The sequence below is a fragment of the Pipistrellus hanaki genome, assembly GCF_964339955.1.
Source record: "Pipistrellus hanaki genome assembly, chromosome: 1".
In the NCBI taxonomy this organism is placed as follows: Eukaryota; Metazoa; Chordata; class Mammalia; order Chiroptera; family Vespertilionidae; genus Pipistrellus; species Pipistrellus hanaki.
The window spans coordinates 54516529-54542117 of record NC_140503.1 but is presented as its reverse complement, the minus strand read 5'-3'; the positions used below and the strand labels follow the sequence as shown (position 1 = coordinate 54542117).

At 43.7% G+C, this 25589-nt stretch overlaps 1 protein-coding gene across 7 annotated transcripts in view; it reads right to left on the bottom strand.

Annotated features, from left to right (window-relative positions):
* The window catches only part of SPPL2A (signal peptide peptidase like 2A), a 53126-nt gene extending 27826 nt beyond the window's left edge, over nucleotides 1-25300 (bottom strand). For 4 of the 7 annotated variants that reach the window (XM_084894264.1, XM_084894268.1, XM_084894267.1 and 1 more), the window contains exons 1-6: nucleotides 25053-25258; nucleotides 11553-11672; nucleotides 11050-11232; nucleotides 10191-10280; nucleotides 9609-9742; nucleotides 5339-5490 (exon numbers count right to left, since the gene is read on the bottom strand). In XM_084894264.1, the coding sequence (XP_084750390.1) occupies nucleotides 5339-5490; nucleotides 9609-9742; nucleotides 10191-10280; nucleotides 11050-11232; nucleotides 11553-11672; nucleotides 25053-25115 (742 nt within the window). In that variant the 5' untranslated portion in view covers nucleotides 25116-25258. Of the gene's footprint in view, nucleotides 1-5338; nucleotides 5491-9608; nucleotides 9743-10190; nucleotides 10281-11049; nucleotides 11233-11552; nucleotides 11673-25052 lie in introns of all 7 variants that reach the window. The other 3 variants (XM_084894269.1, XM_084894270.1, XM_084894265.1) reach the window with 3 other exon arrangements.
* Between the last annotated feature and the right edge of the window lie 289 nt (nucleotides 25301-25589).

Genomic DNA, 25589 nt, shown 5'->3' with positions numbered 1-25589 from the left:
GACCCTCAAGTTCCCGCAAAAGTTTCCAGCCATGTCTGAGAGGCAGCCGTGGGCAGGTACAGGCGAGGAGCGTGCTGTTTCGGGCCTGGCTGCTCCGGGCCTGGCCTCTGTTGCTCTGGTTCGTTCCACAACCAGCTGCTCCGGGTCTGGTCACTGCCGCTCCCGACCTAGTTGCTCTGGACTTGGCTGTTGCTGCTACAGGCCTGGCCGCACCCGACCCGGCTGCTCTGGGCCCGGTTGCTCCGGTCCCGGCCGCTCCGGGCCTGGCGGCTCCCAGCCTGACAGCCGCTGCTCCGGGCCTGGCTGCTCCCAGCCTGGCAGCCATTGCTCCTGGCCTGGCCGCACCAGACCCGGCTGCTCCGGGCCTGGCCGCTCCCAGCCTGGCAGCCGCTGCTCCTGGCCTGGCCGCACCAGACCCGGCTGCTCCGGGCCTGGCCGCTCCCAGCCTGGCAGCCGCTGCTCCTGGCCTGGCCGCACCAGACCCGGCTGCTCCGGGCCTGGCCGCTCCCAGCCTGGCAGCCGCTGCTCCGGGCCTGGCCGCACAAGACCCGGCTGCTCCGGGCCTGGCCGCTCCCAGCCTGGCAGTCGCTGCTCCGGGCCTGGCCGCACAAGACCCGGCTGCTCCGGGCCTGGCCGCTCCCAGCCTGGCAGCTGCTGCTCCGGGCCTGGCCGCTCCCAGCCTGGCAGCCGCTGCTCCTGGCCTGGCCGCACCAGACCCGGCTGCTCCGGGCCTGGCCGCTCCCAGCCTGGCAACCGCTGCTCCAGGCCTGGCCGCACCAGACCCGGCTGCTCCGGGCCTGGCCGCTCCCAGCCTGGCAGCCGCTTCTCCAGGCCTGGCCACTCCCAGCCTGGCAGCCGCTGCTCCGGGCCTGGCCGCACCAGACCCGGCTGCTCCGGGCCTGGCCGCTCCCAGCCTGGCAGCCGCTGCTCCGGGCCTGGCCGCACCAGACCCGGCTGCTCCGGGCCTGGCCGCTCCCAGCCTGGCAGCCGCTGCTCCTGGCCTGGCCGCACCAGACCCGGCTGCTCCGGGCCTGGCCGCTCCCAGCCTGGCAGCCGCTGCTCCTGGCCTGGCCGCACCAGACCCGGCTGCTCCGGGCCTGGCCGCTCCCAGCCTGGCAGCCGCTGCTCCGGGCCTGGCCGCACCAGACCCGGCTGCTCCGGGCCTGGCCGCTCCCAGCCTGGCAGCCGCTGCTCCGGGCCTGGCCGTACCAGACCCGGCTGCTCCGGGCCTGGCCGCTCCCAGCCTGGCAGCTGCTGCTCCGGGCCTGGCCGCTCCCAGCCTGGCAGCCGCTGCTCCAGGCCTGGCCACACCAGACCCAGCTGCCCCGGGCCTGGCCGCTCCCAGCCTGGCCGCCGCTGCTCCGGGCCTGGCCGCACCAGACCCGGCTGCTCCGAGCCTGGCCGCTCCCAGCCTGGATTCTTCGTGGTTGTCTACTGCTGTTCTGGGCCTGGCTGCTCCCAACCCGGCTGCTCTGGGCCGGGCTTCTCCGGGCCCAGCCACTCCGTGTCTGGGTGTTCCTGGACTGGCCACCCTGGGCTTGGCCGCCTCTGCCTCAGGCCTGGCTGCCACTGCCCAGGTCTGGCTGCTCCAGTGCTGGCCGTTGATGCTCTTGTTCTGGCTGCTGCTGTTCTGGGGCCTGGCCACTGCTGCTCCGGGCCCAGCTGCCACTGCCTTGTGCCTGGCCACTCTAGGCCTGGTCGCCGCTGTTCCAACATTCTGTCCCTTTTTTCTCTTCCTTTTTTTTTTTTCTTTTTTAAAAAAAAAACAACAAAACGCATTTATATTGCAATGTTGGCTGGTGCGTTGAGTTCTGACTTAGTCTTTGATTTTTCAAGATCTTCTTTGTATTCTTTCTTAAGTAATTTTACTATCATTTGCTCTCACTTGATTTCTTCACATTGAGAACTTCTTTGGTTTCTTCCTCCTTGTCCTGGGAGCTCAGCAGGTTGGCCTGTGGCACCCCTTTGTTCTCCGCGGGCTCCCACGCTGCTCCAGCCTGTTGCCGGGGTCGGCGCCGCCCAGGAAGCAGCCCCCGTCCTTGGCTCCGTTGCCAGCGCTCAGCAGTCGAAGGCTCAGGGGCACCCCCCCCACTGGGGGCCCCGTCGCCCGGCTCCTTGCTGGCGCCCAGCTGGCCGGTGTCCGGCAGGGGCTCCTGCTCCTCGTGGCGTTCCTCCAGTCTGGAGCTTTCTTTCTCCCTCCCACTAGGGAAGTCCAGGATCAGAGTCAACAGACTGTCCTCTGCGCACAGTGTGCGCGACTCCGGGGGCTCGGCCTTTCGCCACGCTCCCAGGGCTCCACCTCACAGCCCCGTCTCCCCCTGCCCGAGCCTGGGTCCCCAGGGACTGGCCCAGACCTGGAGTTCGGGGAGGTCTGGACTGAGGCTCAGAGCTGCCGCCGGAGGCTTTGTTTCTTCCGGCTAGGGTAATCCAGCATCAGAGTCAACATTCAGTCCTCTGCGCGCCATGTGCGCGCGACTCCGGGGGCCCCGCATTTCGCCGTCCCCCGGGATTGTCTCCCCCTGCCGGAGCCTGGGTCCCCAGGGTCTGGCACATAACTTGGGGCTCAGCGCTGCCGGTTCGGGGGTTCAGCCCAGGCTGGGGGTTCTATTTCCTTCCTGCTAGGGAACGCCAGGCAGCACCCAGCCCTCTCCTCCTCTCCGGCTGCGACCTCTCCGCGCGCGGGTGCGTGCGAGCGCGCAGCATGTCTCCGTACCTTAGGCTTTTTTTCAGCTCCTCTGATTTTCCTTCTGGTTTTCTCCCTCCTTCCTATTGTAGAGTTTTCAGTCAGTTGACTACCTGTAGCTCTGGGCAATGTCCACTCTACATTTTAGTTGTATTCCTTTGAAATTGTTGTGAGCTGCTGCGGCTAGGTGTATACCCGAGCAGCCATCTTGGATCCTCTGGATCACAATACTTTCAACGCACTGACCATATTATGATCAGAATTGGTTACTAAACTGAAAATATTTAGATCTTCAGTTTTTAAGAGTAATTTGTGTTGTTTTAAGTCTTTTAATCACTGGAAGGATGATTGCTTAAGGAGGTGAAGCTGGCTCTATATTTACTATCATTCAAACTGACATGTTTGTTAAAGATTTCTATCAAGGGAGTTGTAGACATTTATGAGTATTTAATTTTAATGTAAGAAATAGGAGCATGAATAAGCCATTAAAAAACTTTTTAAAAATTAAATTAAAAAATGTTAAATTGTTTCAAGTTTTATATATGTCTTTTTTTTTCTGATTGACACCTCCCCTCCCCCGCAACCATTCCCCCCTGCAACCATTCCCATCCCCGGCAAGCCCCCACCAACTCAGTGTCTGTGTCCACTGGTTATGCTAATATACATGCATATATGTCCTTTGGTTGTTCTCTGTCCCACCATCTCCCCTGCCATTAGTCTCTGGATCTATTTTTGTTCATCAAATTATGTTGATCATTATATCCCACATGAGTGAGATCATGTGGTATTTATCTTTCTCTGACTGGCTTATTTTGCTTAGCATAATGCTCTCCAGTTCCATCCCTGAGAAGTCAGGGTCAACTTTTAAAATAGCAATTAGACTGAGACCGGTTTAGCTCAATGGATAGAGCGTAGGCTTGGGGACTGAAGGGTCCCAGGTTCTATTCCAGTCAGGGGCATGTACCTTGGTTGCGGGCATATCCCCAGTGGGGGGTGTGCAAGAGGCAGCTGATCGGTGACTCTCTCATCGATGTTTTTAGCTCTCTATCTCTCTCCCTTTCTCTCTGAACAAAAATCAATAAAATATATATTTTTAAAAATAAATAAAATAGCAATTAGTTTAAGAAAATATCTTAACAAAAATTATAACATGCTTTACGATAGGGTACAGAAATTTCTTTTTTTCTATCAAAGACCACTAATATATTGACTAAGGGTCAGACACAAACAACTGAAGACCATTAAAATAGAAAAATTAGCCACCCAATGACAACATAATACAAACAACACCCTAGAACCTACTCTCCCAACAATAGATCGGAATATGAATGATATTCAAAGAATGATTATTTTCTAGCCAAAACCGGTTTGGCTCAGTGGATAAGAGCGTCGGTCTGCGGACTGAAAGGTCCTGGGTTCGATTCCGGTCAAGGGCATGTACATTAGTTGCGGGCACATCCCCAGTAGGGGGTGTGCAGGAGGCAGCTAGTCAATGTTTCTCTCTCATTGACGTTTCTAGCTCTCTATCCCTCTCCCTTCTTCTCTGTGGAAAATCAATAAAATATATTTTAAAAAAAGAAAAAAAAGAATGCTTATTTTCTAATTGGAACTATATGTCAATAGATCACATTTTCAAAATTGCTGCCAAAGGACAGGAGAAACTGAATAAGCTGAAACTAACCTTAAGGTCTCAATTTGCTAGTCCTGAAAAGTATTTTAATGTTCTCCAAATAAGCATTATAGCCTTTGATGGCTTTTACAAGTTCTCATCAGACATACTCCCCCTTTCCCTGGTCTCATTACCTCCTCTTTGTACTGTATGTTGACCAGGGATGGCATTTTCCATCCTATCAGACAATTACGATTGTCCAGGGGATAAACAAACCATTATGTTCCTATTGCTACCTACTTAAAAAAGTATCACTTACTATAGACCACAGACCGATACCTGTGTATCTTTAGATGTAGTATGACACTGACTGTTTATACAAGTAAAACAAAATTCAAGTAATATAACATCTTGATTTATAAACTGAAAAAAGAATAAACTATACTTTGGGGGTTAGCAAAGGCAATAAATCAGTAATTTGAGTAGCCTTCTATTTCATGTAAGTCAATATAGCTACCAAGAAGTCCTTAGCTTGCTCTTTATTTTTAAAATCTACTTTTATTTATTTCAGGGAGGGAGGAGAGATAAACATTAATGACAGAGAAGCATTGATCTGCTGCCGCCTGCATCCTGCCCCACTACTGGAGATAGAGACCACAACCCAGGTATAAGCCCTGACCAAGAATTGAATTGTAACCTCCTCATTCATAGGTCAATTCTCAACCTATGAGCAACACTGGCCATGCTAGTCTGCTCTTTAGATATTAGGATTTCATGCTTTATGTACGGGGAGGGAAATTTGGGACCATAACAATTCTTTCAAGTCATCCATGAAGAAGTGTTCTTACTCAAGACAGTATATTTTTAATCTGAATATTTTTTTTACCCCACAGTAATGAAGACCTAACATTTCTAACAATTTAAAAAGTTAATAGCACTTTTTATTTATTCACTTAAGTTTTTCATGTAGAAGGAAAAGATAAATCTGCCAAATAAGTGAGAAGATTGTTTGCTGAAAATATGAAATATAAAACATGACTTCTTACCCAACCATTTGTAGAAGAAATAAAGTAAGACCATCATAATACAGCAGATGGCCACAAATATTACAACTGTTAGAGGACTGAAAGTTAAATATTCGTCCTTCTTTCTCCTCGTTTCTCTGTCTTCAGTGTCTGCCATTGCCTTCATGCTTTCCCTGAGTAAACATACACAAGAACTTTAGCAATCTCTTCCAAGTAAAATCATTTGTAAAATCCATCTTTAACACCAACTTAAATTTTTATTATAAAATAATACTTTAAAAAAAACCACCCAAATACCAACAAGAAATGTTTAATCAAGAAAGTAAAAACTCTCTATTATTTTAACCTCCAGAGATAATATTTTTAACCAATGTTTTGACTTTTGAAACAGCATTTTTTCCTGATGCAAAACTGATGAAACAGATGACATATATAAACAAGTTAAATTTTGTGGGTGTTCATATTATCTGATTTGGAAACTATATTTATGAAATAAATTTCAGATAACCAATTCTTATACACTTAATATTATCAATTTACACATAATCAAGTATTTCTAAAATTAGCTTCTTTTAAATGGAAACAGTAGAAGTTCTTCTATCAACTCAGTATTTACTATATGCTCATCAATATATTCTGAAGGACTCATAGGAGTTCAAGACATAGCTTTGTCCGACTTTGATTTAAGACAGCAAAACATTGTTTTTAATTCTTCCAACAACCCTTGCTTTCTAGGTCACACAGTTAATAAAAGGGAGAGACTGAAGTTGAAGAGAAAAGAGCCTCAGATGCCCCTTGTTGAACAGTCTCTGTTCTGTCACCTACTGTCTCCTCCCAGCTGTGTGGAAGCCACTACATGCTTTTCCAGCTCAAATCCCATCAACTCTGGTCTACCTGTGTGCACTACCAGACCTTCTCATCATCTGGGCTCAGTACAAATGTTAGTTAAAAAACAGTTTACTTCTATCAAATTGCACATTTGCCAAACTGCTTATTTACTAACATGCCACTATCTTACTGGACTCTTGTGAACTGGGATGGCCACCACATTAAGCATCTGTGACTTTAGGCATGCTCCCTGGGATAAGAGAAGGGAGAGTCTGAGGACAGACTCAATAGCCCTTCCCTGAAACTGCAGAGCTAAACTGTCATTAACGTAAGTTCCAATAAAAGTGATGCCCAAGTCGGAAAACGTGCCATCTACGTTATCTATCATTATAAACAAATATATTTACTGACTTATTTTTTTTCAATTAGCAGTAATTGTGCCTCAGATAAACCTCTTTGGCTATGATACTGCCAATGCGGAAAGCTAAATAAACAAATTAAGACATTTAAGACATTTTAAAAAATATATTTTATTGAGTTTTTTTATAGAGAGGAAGGGAGAGGGATAGAGAGTTAGAAACATTGATGAAGGAGAAACATTGACCAGCTGCCTCCTGCACACCCCCTACTGGCAATGTGCCTGCAACCAAGGTGCATTCCCTTGACAGGAATCGAACCCAGGGCCTCTCAATACAAAGGCTGATGCTCTATCCACTGAGCCAAACTGGTCAGGGCTTAAAGACATTTTTTAATCAGAGTACACATGTAAACTATAATAATGAAGATTTATATGTTCGTATTTGGTGTAATAGAAAGCATGAGGCAATTTCTTGAAGGAAAACATATACTAGACTGATATCAGAAAATAACAGAATTCGTCTTTTTAAAAAATTATTCTCTTAAATTTCTCAAGAGCCACATGCTAAGCTCTTCTCCATGCCATCCTGAGTTTAGAAAGCTTGAGGACCAGTGATCTCGTTATAGTAAGACTTCAAATTTCTACTGAAAAGTCTTTATATGGAACCAAGACATCCTTCCCGTTTGCATAAGGTGTACCTTGCACTTGGCAAGGTAATCCTGGCTTATGAGGCCCTAAGCCTTATTCCCTGCCCTAAGCCTTATTCTCTTTCAGTCTTACTCTTTATTTGCTAAATGATAATCCTTATGTTCTTAATAATTCTACTTTTCATGGAAATGCTTTCTTTTTATCACCAATTCATATTCCTTTTTTACTAGAGAACTGGTGCATGAAAATTCATGCACTGGAGGGGGGTCCCTCAGCCTGGCCTGCCCCCTCTCACAGTCCAGGAGCCCTCAGGGGCAGGAGGCGACCTGGCAATGAGGGGAAGGCAATGCCCCATTACACCTCTGCTGCTGCCACTGCTGGCAGCGCAAGCCTTGGCTGGCCCTGCTTCACAGAGCCTCAGGCAGCCCTGGACAGCCACTATCCGAGGCTTGCTTATGCCTCAGGCCGGCCCTGGGAACCCCCGGAGGCAGGCACTTGGAGCATTCAAACCCATCTGCGGGAGGGCCCGGCCGTGCCACACGCCTGCCGCCTCAGCAGGGCTAATAAGACAGGGCACCACCATTTTGAGAGTGAGGCAGTCAATTAGCATATTCCCTCCTTATTGGCTGTGAGTGCCGCCATCTCTGTGAGGGTGTGATGGTCAATTAGCATATTCTCTCTTTATTAGCTAGAATATGTTGTCACGCTCCCTACCTCAAACATACATACACTTACTTCTATCTTTATCTTACTCTTGACTCAGCTACCTCAATATTAAAATCCATAATCTTATAGGTAAAGGACATTCACTTCCCAATCTGGCTATTGAAGACAACAAATTCTGCTTCTGCCTATCATGATATTATATAAATAAATAAATAAATAAATAAATAAATAAATAAATAAATAAAAGCTTATATGTACTCCTCTCACATCTCCAGTTTTCTTGAGGAAACTGCCCCGATATATATGTGAAGCCTGCCTTACTGACTCAAAGGGTGGTCCATGGCCAGCAAAATCACCCGGGAGCTTGTTAGCAGTGCAGAATTTCAGTCCCCACCCTAAGCCTCCTAAATCTGAACTTCTGTTTTAATGAGATCTCAAGACAATTTGCATGCACATTACAGTTTGAGAAGCACTACTCTAAAGAAACAATGTACAAATAATGAAGTGCAGGGTGAATTTATATTAATGGAAAAAGATTTTTAATGAAATAGTAGCTTTTGGGAAATTATAAAGTTTCAACAAATAAATCTAGAAAATAATTGGAGATCTAGTTACATACTATGTTTTCTAAAGATTAATATTAATGAAGAAAAACAATGCTTACAGGAAAACACATGACTCATATATGTGGAAACATGTTTTCCAAATATGTAAAATTTTAAAGCTCAATATGTCAGGAAAACTATACTTGTTAAACCTTAAGATTTCTCTGTTGATGTAAATCAAATTTTATTATTTTATAAAAATGATAAGTAAGCTTATTAGTGTCATTAATTGCCAATAAGACATTTTTAATGAAATCTAGAGCAGCAGTCGCCAACTGGTGGTCCACAGACACTGGTGGTCCCTGAGGTCTGAAAGGTTGGCGACCGCTGACCTAGAGATCAATTCACAAGGTGAATATATTGTCCCTTATGGATGAATTAATATGCTCTGAACACTTTTTTAAAATTCAGAGTTATAAATATGAACTGATCTTTCTCTACTATGTTGCCTATTTTAATCTAGAGCCAAAGGTATTTAACTGTAAGAAGATTGGGTTTAGGTTGTTAGTAGGGAAATCCAAATTTATGTACATTTGAAATTTCTACATTTAAGTTAAAATATGAGCCCTAACCGGTTTGCCTGAGTGGATAGAGCATCCACTGAAAGGTTCCAGGTTCAATTCTGGTCAAGGGCATGTCCCTTGGTTGTGGGCACATCCCCAATAGGAGGTGCGCAGGAGGCAGCTGATTGATGTTTCTTTCTCATTGATGTTTCTAACTCTCTATCCTTCTCCCTTCCTCTCTGTAAATTAAAATATGAACATGTTTAATATTCTTCCCTATTCCTAAAGCACTGAACAGAATGATGTCACACTGTATTGATTCAACTCAAAAGGAGCTGAAAAGCTCCTCACTTTTTCTTGCTTATTTTCTTCCAATTGAAATAAAAAGGCATGTTAGGATACTAAGTAGCTTCATCTTCCTGGGAGACATCATTGAACATCTCAGTTTAAGAGTCTTTGATAGAAAGTCAGTGTTTAGGCCCTGCCAGGTGAAGAATTAGAGGAACCTATGACCCCTTTCTCAGTGATAAGGCAAATGACCTGTATGAGGACAAACTGCAATCTGATCTTAAGCACACTATTTTCTGAGGTGGAATTTTAAATGTTGTTATATGATTAAAATAATTTAAATAATAATTTTTAGTCATTTATCACAAAAAACACTGAAGTTTAATTAAACTTACAATTCAAGTAGTCCACTCCAGTATCCTCCTAATGCCACAGTGAACACAGAAATTACAAAAATAACCACCATCGTATAGTCAAAGTTAGACCTTGACGGTGAATACATTTTCACAGTAATGTTATCAACAAGAGCCTGAAAAGCAAAAAAAATGAGAGTTAAAACACCAGCATTAGTTTTCTTCCCACTACAGAGCATGGCAGCAACACTCCAATTTGACTCTGGGATGGACACTGCGTCAGGCAGTCAAGAATACTAGAACTAGTTTTAACAATATGATATATTCTCTTGTCAAAATTAGGCGGCTATATTTTGGTTTATTAAATCTTGAAACTGCAGTATTCCATATAACCAGAGGTTTTAAAGGAGTCAAAACAAATCAATATCCTTTCTGGAGTGAGGGCTTGGAAACACGTTGTGCTAAAAGGGAGGTGAATACTTCCCAAGTAAAAGACGTGGTAGGCCTTTACAGCTTCTTGTTAGCAAGTGCAGCTTGTATAATCATTTATGTGAAATATCAATGGTTAAAAGTAAAGAGTTGTACTAGGTATGAACATTGTCTAGTATGTAATTACTAATTTACCTGCTTCATATCTTTTAAGTCTTTGTTGTTTATAAATGCAATCAGTATTTTCACATCACCAAATGCAGATCTGTTCCCTGAGGGAGCAAACTAAAAGAAAAAACAACAACACATATCATGAAAACGTATGAACTACTAATACATTTACAGAATAAAATCCAAATTATTCCATTAATTAGACTATAACATCTTTATCAAGTTATAAAACAAAGTTTCAAGTGTTTTTAATATTATAGCAAGAGTTCTCAAACTGATATATACAGGTGTATCATATATACAGTATGTAACTCTCACACACAAAACTATACATACTTGTTCCTAACAAAGTCTTATCTACTTTAGGAATAGAAAAGAAACTACAAAATATTCCAATTAAATGCCTATCATAACCAGAAGGTTTATTTTAAAATAATCCTATCAGGTTATTCAAAACTCTGCACACAGAAGGGTAGGTAGTTCAACCTGTGAAATTTGATATCACGAGCTCAAAAGAAATAATTATCTATAATAATAAAAGCGTAATATACTAATTAGATTGGACAACTGGATGTCCTTCCAGACATCCTTCTGGATGTCCTTCCAGACAAAGCCACGGTGGCGGGGGCCGAGGCAGAGGCAGTTAGGGGCAATCAGGCAGGCAAGCGAGTAGTTAGAGGTGATGAGTCAGGCAGGCAGAGTGGTGAGGGGCAATCAGGCAGGCCAGCAGTTAGGAGCCAGCGGTCCCAGATTTTGAGAGGGATGTCCAACAGTGGTTTAGGTTCGAAATCGAAAATACCCCCAAGAGATCCCAGATTTCAATTGTGTGCAGGCTGGGCTGAGCCCCCACCCGCCCTGGGCCTCTAGTAGTTTTATAACTTACTACAATACTGTTATTGGCAACCAACAATGCTTCAGCACCTCCGGTTTCTGCAATTCTGGCCTTTTCAAGAAAATGGCAGGTTCCCCACTGAACCACAACTGCTTTGTTCTTTATTCCATCAGGAGGAATATCAGAAATATCACACAGTGGTGTGGAAGTCAGATTCTTCAAACTAAAGGAAGTCTGAAAAGAAGAAATGTCTTTAGTATGGTAAATACCGTATTTCACCCTAAATGCATTTAGTGACAAAGTATCTACTGATTTAATACAATGTCCCTTTAGGTAAATCAAAAAGATTTCATGATGATCAGGCTTTGAAGTACTTTAAAATTCCCTAACTTAGTTTTCCCTCAGAGAGAAAAATATTTAAGCTAAAGCAAAAAAAAAAAAAAATTATTATTTATTAATCACATATTACAAATAATTCATACACTGAAAATAATACTCATTTTCACCTTTCAATATTTTTGTTTACAAAGAAATAGTAACTGCAATGTACTTACTGCATTTTCTAGGGTCGTTGGCAGAGCTGTCCAGTGAGGGTTGTAGACCATGCAGTAGTCCTTAGATGGTGAGGGTGTGCCAATTCCAGACGCGTGCAGGATTGCTTCCTGAGCAGCTGTCTGGGGCATGAACAATAATTGTCACACTAGCAATGATTTGGCTTTGCCAACAACTAAGGATTTTATTAAACCTACTTATATCCAGGTTGGACCACATTTCCTTAAGAGGGAAGGTCTTCCAGTGAATTTACCTTTTCTTATTTGAGAAAACACTGAAACTATATACATTTGCCTAGAACACATTCTTTGAGGAAGCCACTTTCTTACGGGGATGTTGTTATGGCCCTGGCTGTAAGAGCCATATCCCGGGGAGGATTCTTGCTGTGCTGTGATCATTTCGGAATTCCCTTCAGGAACTGCCTGAAACTTTCCTCCCAAACCCCATTGGGGCTTGTTTCTTCATTATTTATGTTCTATAACAGAAAATCCATGTGAAATCCCTTAACCCACTTGTACCTTCCATAGTATGAATAACTAAGATTAAAAAAAAAAAAGAATATTATCATTTCAAAGTGCTATTTTTAGAAAAGAACCAAAGAATTCTCAAGTTTTCAAGATTCCCCAACTGCCTATTAAAAAAGAGCAATCACTTTAAGTGAAGGCAAAGAGCTAGAAAAGTGTTTTTTCCTTTTGCCTCATTTCCCTCTGTCTGGAAGGGGGGGGGGGGGTAAGAAGTGATTGAAAAGAGTAAGTATTATACATGAGTGTGAGAGTAGAGAGTATGAAATGATGAAACATCCCACAATAATTAGAATACCACTCCACATCACGATTCCCTTCACACTTAAATCAATTCAAATCGCAAATCCCACTTTTCTCCTCCTTTGAACAAATCTTTCTCTAAAACATAAGGGAGAAAAAAGATTGGTGATTGGTTGGTAAATGAAGATGATAGACGAAGCCTCTACTAAAGACCTTCCCCAAGGGGATGCATGCGTTAGGTTGAGCCACATCAAATTGCTGATAATTGAACATTTTGTTCTATAAAATTGGCAATTTCGTGTAAGACCATCTAAATGTTTAATGAGTACAAAATGCTCTAACGAGTCTAACCCATGCTCTCCTACCTAAAATTTCCCTCAGAACATTTGGGATTAGAAAGCTTTCTGGCATAGGGACTTTTTTATTATAGCTTAAGGATCTAAGCCAGTATAGGGGATTCCTTTAAAACGTCATCAAATTACAGAGAATAATTAAAGATATTATTTGTGGGGGGGAAAATGTAGTTTTCATTTGGCTATATATATGGTGGCCATGAATGGATTCTGACAGCGGGAGATGAATCAACATATTAGACTCTTACTATACACCAAATTATTTTTGTTACAAACAAACTGTACAAATGAAACAAAGTATATTTAGGTTATTTTCATGCATCTGTCTGATTCTGTATCACTGTTTTACAAATGAGGGCTTTGAGACTCAGAGAAGTTATTAACATAGTCTACCTAAGGTCATACGGTAGAATCATCCCCAATTCTAGAGAAGGTAATCCTGTTGATAATTATGAGGGTGAATTAGGTTTAGATTACACATTTTTAAAAAGAATACTCCATAAGTGAACTGGGTACTTATGGCATCCAATAAAATGGCACATGAGCCCAGCTGGCATGGTTCAGTGATTGAGCTTTGAACCATGAACTAGGAGATCATGGCTCAATTCCCACCCAGAATACATGCCCGTGTTGCGGGCTGGATCCTCAGTGTGAGATGTGCAGGAGGCAGCCGATCAACGACCTCTCTCTCCCTCTATTTTCCTCTCTGAAATCAATATATATATATATATATATTTAAAATGGCACATGATGTCAGGATATCCCTCACCAGTGCTGCCAAGTTTAATTATTTGATTACTAGCAACATCAGGATTTCTCTAGTGTAAAGTTATATATTTTCCCTTTGTGATTGGTAAGCAATTTGTTGCACCATGTGAACAGTCCAATAACCTTTCACCTACTGTTTTAGCTTCCATGAACTTCCATGCCTGAAATTTTACATATTAAGTTGGGTATTGCAGAACAGTATATTTAAAAAATGCTTTTTATTGATTTTTAGAGAGGGGAAGGAGGAGGGAGAGAGATAGAAACATTGATGAGAGAGAAATATCAACACTGAACGGCTGCCTCCTGCATGCTCCTTTGTGGGAATGATGCCTAAAACCCAGGCATGTGCCCTGACCAGAAATCAAACTGATGATCTCTCAACTACTGAGCCACACTGGCCAGGCAGTAAATGTTTTTTAATACTGTCATTCCTTCTACATTTATTTTTAAAAAAAATATATTTAAAATATGATTTTTCACAGAGAGGAAGGGAAAGGGATAGAGAGTTAGAAACATCGATGGGAGAGAATCATCGACCAGCTGCCTCCTGCACACCCCCTACTGGGGATGTGCCCGCAACCAAGGTATATGCCCTTGACCGGAATCGAACCTGGAACCTTTCAGTCCACAGACCGACACTCTATCCACTGAGCCAAACCGGTTTCAGCTACATTTATTCTTTAAAAATGTTTTACTCTTTCCCTCTATTACCTTTTTTTTTTTTTTTTTTTTTAGTATCATACTCAATTTATTTTTAAAAAGTATTTTTTTTATTGATTTCAGAGAGGAAGAGAGGAGAGAAACATCAAGGATGAGAGAGAATCACTGATTGGCTACCTCGTGCCCACCCCCCCCCCCCCCCTCCACTGGAGACTAAGCCCACAGTCTTAGTCTTAGCATGTGCCTGGAAGGCGAATGGAACCATGGCCTCCTGGTTCATAGGTCAATACTAAACCACTGAGGCATGCCAGCCAGGCAAGACTCATTAATTTTTTAAAAATCCAATGTAGTGTAATTACAATTATGCATTTTGCTGACCAAATTGTCCCAAATTTGGCCAGCAGAAACTCTTCCAGCTGGTTCTTTGTATCCTTTTGACAGGATTTCATTAGTCTTGGAGGACTTCCATGTGTTTTTTTGCACAAGATGTCCTAGACGGGCTTATCCTTTACCTGCCACAAATCTGTAACCAGCTATTCTTAATACTAAGCTCCTTTAGGAGAGGGACAATATTTAGATCAGGACTTCAGTTATTGTGCACATGGCTGTTAAAGTGGTATAGCCTTTTTAATAGACAACTGGTAGTATCAATAAAAAATGTTAATACATAGAATCCTCTGATTCATATTCTACAGGTGTGTTATGCAAATGCACAAAGATAAATGTATAAGGATATTCACTGCAGTATTATTTGTTATAGAAAAAAAAAAAATCAGCAACTTCCACCAATAAGGAGCCCATCATAGTACACAGCTATTAAAAAGAAACAACTAGATCTATCTGTAGAAACAGATGTCCATAGTGAGAAAAGCAAATTCCAGGGAGATACTTATAGTTTAATCCTATTTTTATAAAAGTAATGACCCATCCCTCTTCCCAAGCTCCTTATAAATATTTACTAGAGACCCGGTGCATGCATTCATGCACTAGTGGAGTCCCTCGGCCTGGTCTAAACCCTCTCACAATCTGGGACCCCTCGGGGGATCTTGGAGAGCCAGTTTTGGCCCTATCCCCACAGGCCAGGCCGAGGGACCCCACTGGTGCACAAATCCATGCACCAGACTAGTTTTGGCCTGATCCCTATAGGTCAGGGCCTCTAGTATGCAGTAAGATCTTTGGTTAGCCCTAGCTGGTTTGGCTCAGTGGATAGAGCATTGGCCTGTGGATTGAAAGGTCCCAGGTTCAATTCCAGTCAAAGGCACATGCCCGGGGTTGTGGGCTCAACCTCCAATAGGAGGCAGCCTATCAGTGGTTCTTTCTCATTATTGATGTTTCTATCTCTTTCTTCTCCCTTCCTCTCTGAAATCAACAAAATATATTGAAAAAATTAAAAATAAAGAAACCACGGTCTTTTTAAAAAAAAGATCTTTGATTAATCTCTTCCTGCTCCCCGCACCACCCCCCCCTTCCCTTCGAAATTTATCAGTCTGTTCCATGTTTCCATGCCTGAGCATTGAGCATCTGTCCCTGGCAGTCAGTGTGGTCATAGCTACCAGTCAAAAGATCGCTTAGGCTTTTTTAAATATATAGATGTGAGCGTGAAGAAGGATGTTGAGAGAGAGACACACCAGACTATTTGAAATACAAACAAACAAACAAAACAGAGTGAGAGGAAAACAAAAGCAAAATTAAGGGTGTAAAGACTGGAAAGAGAAACTTAGGGAAAAAAAAGCATTCAAATAGAACAGAAAGGTAGAAAGTCTCTCCCCCCCTTATCTGCTCCTTACTGCTGGCCCCAAATCCTCCCTCTCACACCATTTTCTACAACCACTAGTCATGGAATCAAATGTTCTCTAGGGCCATCAAATCATCAACCTCACACAGTGCCTTTATTTTTGCATTTTACTTGGCCCTCACTTGCAAGGGAAGTAAAGTAGCCCATAAGTATCAAGTAGTCCTTCCTTTTTTGACTCAAATTCACCTCATATAAAACTTCATGGGGCCGAAACCGGTTTGGCTCAGTGATAGAGTGTCGGTCTGCGGACTGAAAGGTCCCAGGTTCGATTCCGGTCAAGGGCATGTACATTGGTTGCGGGCACATCCCCAGTAGGGGGTGTGCAAGAGGCAGCTGGTCAATGTTTCTCTCTCATCGACGTTTCTAGCTCTCTATCCCTCTCTCCTCCTCTCTGTAAAAAATCAATAAAATATATATTTAAAAAAAAAAAAAACTTCATGGGATGGCCATTATTTGTGAACAATTCCTAATTTACTTATTCAGATGACTTGACTTCATACTCCATCATCTTCTTTTCAAATCAAAGAGTATTGATGTTTAAGTCTATCTTAACATTATAGCTGCCTATTCCTTTGACCATCTTTCTCCAAATAACTATTGGTATGACAAGTGGCAAACGTTTACCAAAATCTAAAAAAAGACTGTAGTGGTGGATGCCATGTTCACATGCTTGCAGGGGTACTATCTCCTCGTTTTCCGGGACCAATCAGACCTTAAAGAGGGACATGTCTAAGGACTTTTATTTTATAAGCGTACTTACACTGAGTCAATTTTGCTCTAACCTTCAAATCTCTGCCTCTTGGGGCTGTGTTCATGCTTTGCACTCCTGTCACTTGGTAGTTCCAACCACAGGCATTTGAATTCCTGGCCTCTGTTCCAACAGACTCTTGATGCTGACTCACCAGCCCCATATTAACTTACTGGGAACAGGCCTGTTCTACTGTCCACAATAACAACACAGTTCGAAGAGTCTTCTTTGACCTTGGTTAACAGGTTTGATTTTTTTTGTCTTCTACCCTTCTTTCTCTTTAAAAGGTATCTTCCAGCACTGGATCTATTTTCTATATTCCTTTCAAAAATAACAATTCTCTAGCTAAAAGTTTACTTAACACAGTGGTCGGCAAACTCATTAGTCAACAGAGCCAAATATCAACAGTACAACGATTGAAATTTCTTTTGAGAGCCAAATTTTTAAACTTAAACTTCTTCTAACACCACTTCTTCAAAACAGACTATCCCAGGCCGTGGTATTTTGTGGAAGAGCCACACTCAAGGGGCCAAAGAGCCGCATGTGGCTCAAGAACCACAGTTTGTCGACCACAGACGTAACATACTACTCCCAACTCTGTATCAGCGCGAGGGCATCAAATAGGGACTGAAGGGAATCCAAGGAGTCTGTGGGCCAGGGAAAAAATAGAGCCAGACTCATTCCTTGCACTTGGAGAACCTGGGACATGTAATATACAGGCTAAGAGGTACTAGGTTTGGGAGAGGAGCCCATGCATTCATTCAACACTCTGCAGTATATGAATGAGTCAGGTAGAATTTCTCCTTCATGGGGCTTATATTCTACTTGCTATGTAGAGCCGGACTTCTTCCTGATTTTTCCTAAGTAATCTTATTACTTAATGATAAATCTCAGTGTTAGAGAATTCATGAATTCTGGTATAGAATTCACAAACTCAAATGGTTAAAAGGCTAAGCAGGCAATATAAATGCACAAATCAGAGTTGATTTAAGACCATAAGGCATGGTTAAGTTTGGCAAATTCTGGCCTAACACAATAAAAAAATTTTTTTTTTTCCTAATAGTATCTTGGGGTAAAGTCCTAAACCAGGAGACTTTATGGTCTAGATTTTTTTTTTTTTTTTTTTTAAAGAACCAATTTCAGGTGATTTTTAATAACAAAAAAAATCAAATATATAATAAACATGACTCCTTCTATCTTTAATCCTTTTCTTATGAATAACTTCACAAATTTATCCAGTCTTGTGATTTATTTTGTATTCACAAAAAAATAATTATTACAGAATTTAGTGAAAAAGATATCGAGAAATGCCTACAATTCCTTGGATCTAGTTGTCTTTTTCTTAACTTTCTCTGTAATCTAGGACATCATAACCTTCCTGAATCTTCAAGGTTTGAGTTTAAAAGGAGATGTATATGGAAGAGTTGCATTTTGGGAAGAAGGTACACAGTTATCAGTGACTTAGAAAGCAGACAATGAATGAGATGCAGAATTCACAGAGATAGCTCAGAATAGAGAAGGTAAAAGAAAAACTGCAGAAAATCTCAAAGTTAAAGGAGGAATGTGACAAAACCAGCATGTCTAAGCTCAGGGTGCCATAACTAAATACTATAAACTGGGTGGCTTTATCAACACAAATTTATTTCCTCATAGTCCAGAACCTAAAAATCCAAGAGCAAGGTACTAACATGGTTGATTTTAGTAAGGGCTCTCTTTCTAGCTTGTAGATGGTTGCCTTATCACTATGTCCTCATTTGGTGTTGAGGGGCGTGGGGGAGAGGGAGGAGAGCAAGGCAGCAATCATCATTAGAGCACTGTCCAGATGATGACATTTGAATGGCCCAATCTCCAAATACCACTACACTAGGGGTTAGGACTTCAACTCAAGAATTTGGGAGCGCACAAAGCAGTCCACAGCATCTGCCTCTAGCCCCCAAAATTCATGTCCTTCTCACATGCAAAATACATTTCATTCTATTCTAACAGCCCCTACAGCCCTAACTCATTCCATCCACTGTCAATTCTAATGTCTGAAGTCTCATCTAAATATCATCTACACCAGATATGGTAAGGCTCAAGCTACAGTTCATCCTGAGGCAAAATCCCTCTCTGGCTGTGCACCTGTGAAACCAGATAAGCTACGTGATTTCAAAATACAACGGTGGACAGGCATTTGGAGAGACATTCCCATTACAAAAGGGAGACACTGGAAAGAAGAAAAGGGCGATGGGACACAAGGAAGTCTAAAGCCTAGCAATACAAATTCCTTTAGATCTTAACACGTTAAGCACCAAGCCTGTTTTGTCCTTTCCGTTTCAGTCACTGACATGGCGCTTAACGTGTTAAGGCTCAAAAATAGTCCCTTTTGGTCGAGACCGGTTTGGCTCAATGGATAGAGCGTGGGCTTGGGGACTGAAGGGTCCGGATTCGATTCCGGTCAAGGGCATGTACCTTGGTTTCGGGAATATCCCCAGTAGGGGGTGTGCAAGAGGCAGCTGATTGATGACTCTCTCTCATCGATGTCTCTAACTCTCTATCTCTCTCCCTTCCTCTCTGTACAAAAATCAATAAAATATATTAAAAATAATAATAATAATAAAAATAGTCCCTTTTGGCTCAACATCCCCATCTTCCGGGCGCAATGCGGTGGCAGCATCACCAGCTTGGAACCATTTCTCCCTCTTCCTGAAGAATAATGCAAGTTCACAGCCACATAGCTCCATCACCCCATCCTGTCAAATCCAGTAAGTCCAAACACCTTTCTTCATCTGGCACCATCTCTAGCTCCTTCAAGTCAAAGTGGCAGTGTTTCTGCTCATATAACCCCATTCATTTGTTATCAAATGGTTGTTCAGCTACACCCTTTGCTCTTCTCAGAGTTTTCTTATATTTTGCAATGGAGATAGGCTGAGAATTTTCAAATCTTCAAATTCTGGTTCCTTTTTCTTTTCTTTTTTAATATATTTTATTGATTTTTTTTAAAAAAAATCCTCACCTGAGGATATGTTTGTTTATTTATTTATGTATTTTATTGATTTTTTTACAGAGAGGAAGGGAGAGGGATAGAGTGAGAAACATCGATGAGAGAGAAACGTCAATCAGCTGCCCCACGCACACCCCCAACTGGGGATGCGCCTTTGACCAGAATTGAACCTGGGACCCTTCATTTATTTATTTATTTATTTATTTATTTATTTATTTTATTTTTTATTTTTTTTTAAATATATTTTATTGATTTTGTACAGAGAGGAAGGGAGAGAGATAGAGAGTTAGAAACATCGATGAGAGAGAGTCATCGATCAGCTGCCTCCTGCACACCCCCCACTGGGGATATGCCCACAACCAAGGTACATGCCCCTGACCGGAATCGAACCCGGGTCCCTTCAGTCCCCAAGCCGACGCTCTATCCATTGAGCCAAACCGGTTTCGGCGAACCTGGGACCCTTTAATCCTCAGGCCGAAGCTCTACCTACTGAGCCAAACTGCTTTCGGCAGTTCCTTTTTCTTTTTTTCCTGAATCATTTACCTTTTATTTTTTTATTGTCTGAAGTTTTACACTGGTTCCTTTTTCTTAACAATTCCTTCAATTCCTCTCTCTCCTTTTGCAGTCGAGAGGAACCAAGCTGTTCCGTGAGCACTTTGCTTAGAAATCTCCTCAGCTAATATCTAATCTCACTGTTCACAGTTCTTCCACACAAGCCTAGAACACAGTTCAGCCAAGTTCTTTGCCATTTTAACAAGGATTTCCTTTCCTCCAGTTTCCAATGACACTTTTGTTCCTCATGTCTGTCACACATCTCACCAGAATCGCCCTGAAGGTCTACATTTCAAGCATGCACCCCAAGTCTCTTCTATCCTCCTCCCATTACCAGATATAAAGCTGCTTCCACATGGTTAGGCATTTGTTACAACAGTACCCCAGTCCTGATGCTAAAACCTGTCTTGGCTTGGGTTGCCATAACAAAATATCATAGAGTGGGTTGCTTACACAGCAATTTATTTTCTCACAGTTCTAGAGACCAAGATAAAGGTGCCAGCATGGTTGGCTTCCATTGAGAGCTTTCCCTCCGGCCTGTACAGACTGCCATCTGCTCACTGTGCCTTCCCGTGGTGGTGGCGAGGAGAGGAGTTGAAGGGACAGGGGGGAGGAACAGACAGCAAGCTCTCTGGTGTCTTTTTTTTTTTTATAAGGTCACAAGGAACCTACCCTCTGACCTCATAGAAATCTATGACCTCCAAATAACATCACCTTGGGGGTTAGGGCTTTAACCTGAAGGGGGGCACAGTTCAGACCACAGCACAGCAGCTCAGATAGCCTGGGTAGCGAACACACCTAGTTTCCCCAGGAGGTTGAAAGAGGAGGGCAGAGGAGAAGGAATTAAAGAAGATTCTTTAAATTGGTATAATATACCAACAAAATGCAAATTTTGACAAGAGATTTTTCTACTGGGATCCTGATTATCACACTTTATTTCAAGATGTGGCTATATGACACTTTAAAATCTTTGAAGATATGAATAAATGAATAGAACTTTTGTAAAAAAAAAATTATGAAGAAGGTTCAGGATTCTTAAGAGAACTTTAAAGCAATTTTAGAAAACTGATCCATTCTCTTAAAAACTTCAGTCATTCTCTCTGAAACAGAACTTGGTGACTGTGTCCAAATAACACTGTGAAAGGTCAAAACATTGGGGCTGGGAGTTGGATTGCACTGGGGAAAGATGAGTGTGAAATGGAAAATGACAAGGCCAAGAGAGAATCAACTACCTACAAGGCACTCTTTTTAACTCTAGACTTAAGGTTAATGGGTTTAGAATTCGTTAAAATAGCCGGACGTGCAGTAGCTTGATTTCAATATACACTGTGAGGCCATTGTTTTGAAGAAGACAAGATGAGAAGGCTACATGATGTGAAGGGTCTTTCCAATACTAAATTCTACAAATCATGGCAGAATGCTTTACATACCCACTAGGCTGCTGGTTTCCATCAGATCCCTGCAGGCCAGGCTGCGGGACGCCCCCCACCCCCCCCTTGCACATGATGGGGTAAGGGAGAGACCGCAGGAGGGTTCTAGGGCGTGTCTGGCCCATCTAGCCCAGTCCATGTCGGCTGGACCCCAGTAGCAAGCTAACCTACTGGTTGGAGTGTTTGCCCCCCTCCCCCTGTGGTCAATGCGTGTCATAGCAGCAACTGGTTGAACAGTCAAACGAATGGTTTGACACTTAGCATATTAGGCTTTTATTATATAGGATTTTCCTTTTCCGTCTCTGAACATACTGTGTATGTGGGATTCCCCTACAATATATGCATTAAAGTTGGTTATTTTCTCCTGCTAATTTGCCTCATGCCTATTTGATTATTAGACCAAGGAACCTTGGAGATAAAGGGAACTTTGTTCCTCCCACAGTCTACACAACCCTGGGACTGAGGAGTTCAGAACCCAAGATTAATATAGTCAGATATAACAAAATATACACGTGCAATAAAAAAGAATAAAAACTAGAATGTGGGAGTAATAGGCTGGCTGCAGTTTAGAGCAAGGACAACCTGTAAATTTGGTAAGCCCTGCTGAATGCGGCGGCAGTTTCTGGAGTGCTGCCTCCAGATAAGGATGCTCTTACATGACTGAGGGGAAAGATTCTCTGCAGTGCCAGCAGCAAGAGCCCAGAAAGGAGAAATGAAGTGATTACGCTGGCGTCATTAATTCAGACGAGATAGGGCGCGTTCAGGGTGGTATGGAGGTAGACTGGCGTCATTAATTCAAAAGAACTCAGAGAGGCCACCTAGGGCTGGATTAGGGGGAAGAGGGATAAGCAAGGGCTTTAGAGAGAAAATAATAAGAAACCAAACAACCAGTACTAGAGAGTGCTGAGAGAAGGTACCAGGTATCCAGTAAGTAAGCCGAAGGGAGAGGGCTCCGGCTAAGGAGAAGGGTACTAGATTTATTTGAGTTTCTCGAAAAGTAAAGAAATGAGAATTTAGATCATTTCAGGAGATTAAAGGAAGAGACGAGAGGAAAGCAAATCCTTCAGTGCACGTTCTAACCTCTGAGTCACACATTTTCCTTTTCCATCTCTGAATTTACTGTGCGTGTGGAGTTCCATGCGAATGTATGCATTTAAATTGGATTATTTTTTTCTTGCTAATCTGCCTCATGCATATTTGATTATTAAACTAAAGAACCTTGGAGATAAAAGGAAGTTCGCTCCTCCCACAGTCCACACAACCCTGGAACGGAGGACTACGGAACCCAAGATTAATACAGTAGGATATAACAAAATATAACACACAATATAAAAAGAATAAAAACTAGAATGTGGAAGTGATAGGCTAGCTACAATTTAGAGCAAGGATAACCTTTAAATTTGGTAAGCCCTTAAAATTATATGAAAAGTCTGATTGCATTTTTCTATTGAGAGGGTTCTGAGCTTTTTTTTGTTTTGTGTGTGACTCCTCCTCACCCAAGGTTATTTTTCCCATTGATTTTAGAGAGTGGGGGGGGGGGGGGGGCCGAGAGGGAAAGAGAGAGAGACAGAGAGAGAGAGAGAGAGAGAGAGAGAGAGAGAGAGAGAGAGGCATCAATGTGAAAGAGACACATGTGAATTGGTTGCCTCCCCCACACACCCACACAGGGCCAGGATCCAACCTGAACCCAGGTACCTGCCTTGACAGGGAATGAACCCAAGACCTTTCAGTGGGTGGGCAGGTGCTCGAACCACTAAATGACCCAGGCCAGGGCTCAGAGCTTTTATAAGCATTTCATCTTGCTTATTTATTGAACATACTATAAAATAAAATGTAAAAAAGAATTTCAACGTGAGTTTTTATGAGCAACTGATGTATTATTAGGTTAGTTATTAATTTGTGTTGAGAAAGGATTAGTGAGAATGTGATATAGAAGATACATTCTTACAATTACGTAGCTTAAGAAGTTCAAATGACAATGAGTACAAAGCCATTCAGACAAGCTTTACATCTAGATTATGGTTTTATGTGCAGTTATCTTTTGGACATATCTGATTATATAACAGCTGAAAGTTCTGTCTAACACTGCTACTTTGTTGTTTTGCTTATATTGTACACCCCCCACAAACAATATTTAGATTCATTACCTCTTCATGCTCCTAATGTTGCCTAGCAAATTATGAATACACCAACCAAAGGCACGTGTTCACGTTAGGTTTTGCTTTTGGTTTCTTAATAAATGTTAAAGACACTAAAAAAGAAATGTTAAAGGCACTTTGCATATTGAATATATTCACTAACAGTAATCCTTTAAAGTGGAGAATATGCATAATACACTCTTCCAAAGAAGTTGCACATTCAAATGGTCAGAACTAGACAGGCATACAAACCACAAATTCTGTGTAAATAAAACTCCTAAAAGTTTCCAACCTGAAACTCTCTAAGTGAAATCTACAAGAAACAAACAAACACGGAACCACTGAACACGGGCTCTGACCACGCACAGAAGCTCCCATTGTTTGATACTGAATTTTAAAACATGACCACTTCCCTGTAATTATGAAAACAAACTTGTGAGCCCATATGTGTTACTCCTCCCCCCTTTCAAGTAGGCAGAGAACTAGGAACCACGTTCGTATGCTCTTTTTAAAGTTACTTTAAATCACTGCTATTGCCCAAACCTCCCAGAATGGAATCAAAGGAACCCCAAGGCGAGGAAGGAACTACGGCGGAAGGAAAAACAAAACAAAAACAGCTATGGGAGCAATGAAACCGAAGCGCAGTCCGTGACCAGCGGCTGACCTTCCTGGGACCGTGTACATTTTATTTTTCCTTCTTCCCGAGGAGGAAAGAGGCTAAACGGCAGCAGAAAGAGAGGCTAGGATCAATCTCAGAGGCGATTAAAAACGCCCAGAAAACTACAGAGGCACCAAGGTCACTGTGGCTTAAGGGGCTTCCTTGGGGACTGATACTTCTAGGGCTTCCGAGGACAGGAGTGCGGGTGGGAGGGTGGAGGGGAAAAGGTGAGCAAGTGGCTGGAAGGACAGGGAGTTCTGGGGAGGGGAGGGTAAGGGAGGAAGAAGGGAGGGAGAGGAGGGAGAAGAGAGCGAGAGGAGGGAGAAGAGAGCGAGAGGAGGGAGAAGGGAAGGAGAGGAGGGAGAAGGCAGGGAGAGGAGGGGGAAGGCAGGGAGAGGAGGGAGAAGGGAAGGAGAGGAGGGAGAAGGGAAGGAGAGGAGGGAGAAGGCAGGGAGAGGAGGGAGAAGGGAAGGAGAGGAGGGGGAAGGCAGGGAGAGGAGGAGGGAGGCAGGGAGAGGAGGGGGGAGACAGGGGAGAACCAGGGCAGGCCGCGGGCGGAGAGGTCGGCCGGGTGCGGGGAGGGAAGGAGCCGGGCCCAGCCCCGCCCCGGGAGGCCGGGAGGGACGCCCGCCCGCCGCCCGCCGCCCCCTTACCAGCCGGAGGAGGACGCCCCAGAGCAGGGCGGCCCCGGCGCGGAGCGGCCGCGGCGGCCCCATCGCTGAGCTGGGCGCCCGGAGGCGCGGCGGGCGCTGGTCGGCGGGGCGGGCGCGGGGTCCCGGCGCTGCCTCCGAAGCCGAGCCGGACCGGAGGGTGGCGGGGCTTGGCCCGGGTCGCCGCTGTCGCCGGGGAGGCCACTGCGGCGCCGACTTCCTTTTCCGGCCACGCCCGGAGGACGCGGAAACCCCCGCGCGGAGCACGTGGAGCCGAGTCCGCGCCGCCGCCCGCCCGGCGCTCCTCCGCCGCGGGGCCGGGCGTTCTCCGTCCAGATGCCGGACCGAATGCTCCCCGCGGGCCGGGAAGGTCCAGATGCCGGACCGAATGCCCCCCGCGGGGCTGGGAACGGCCAGATGCGGGGCCGGAATTCTCCCCGCGGGCCGGGAAGGTCCAGATGCCGGACCGAATGCTCCCCGCGGGCCGGGAAGGTCCAGATGCCGGACCTAATGCCCCCCGCGGGCCGGGAAGGTCCAGAT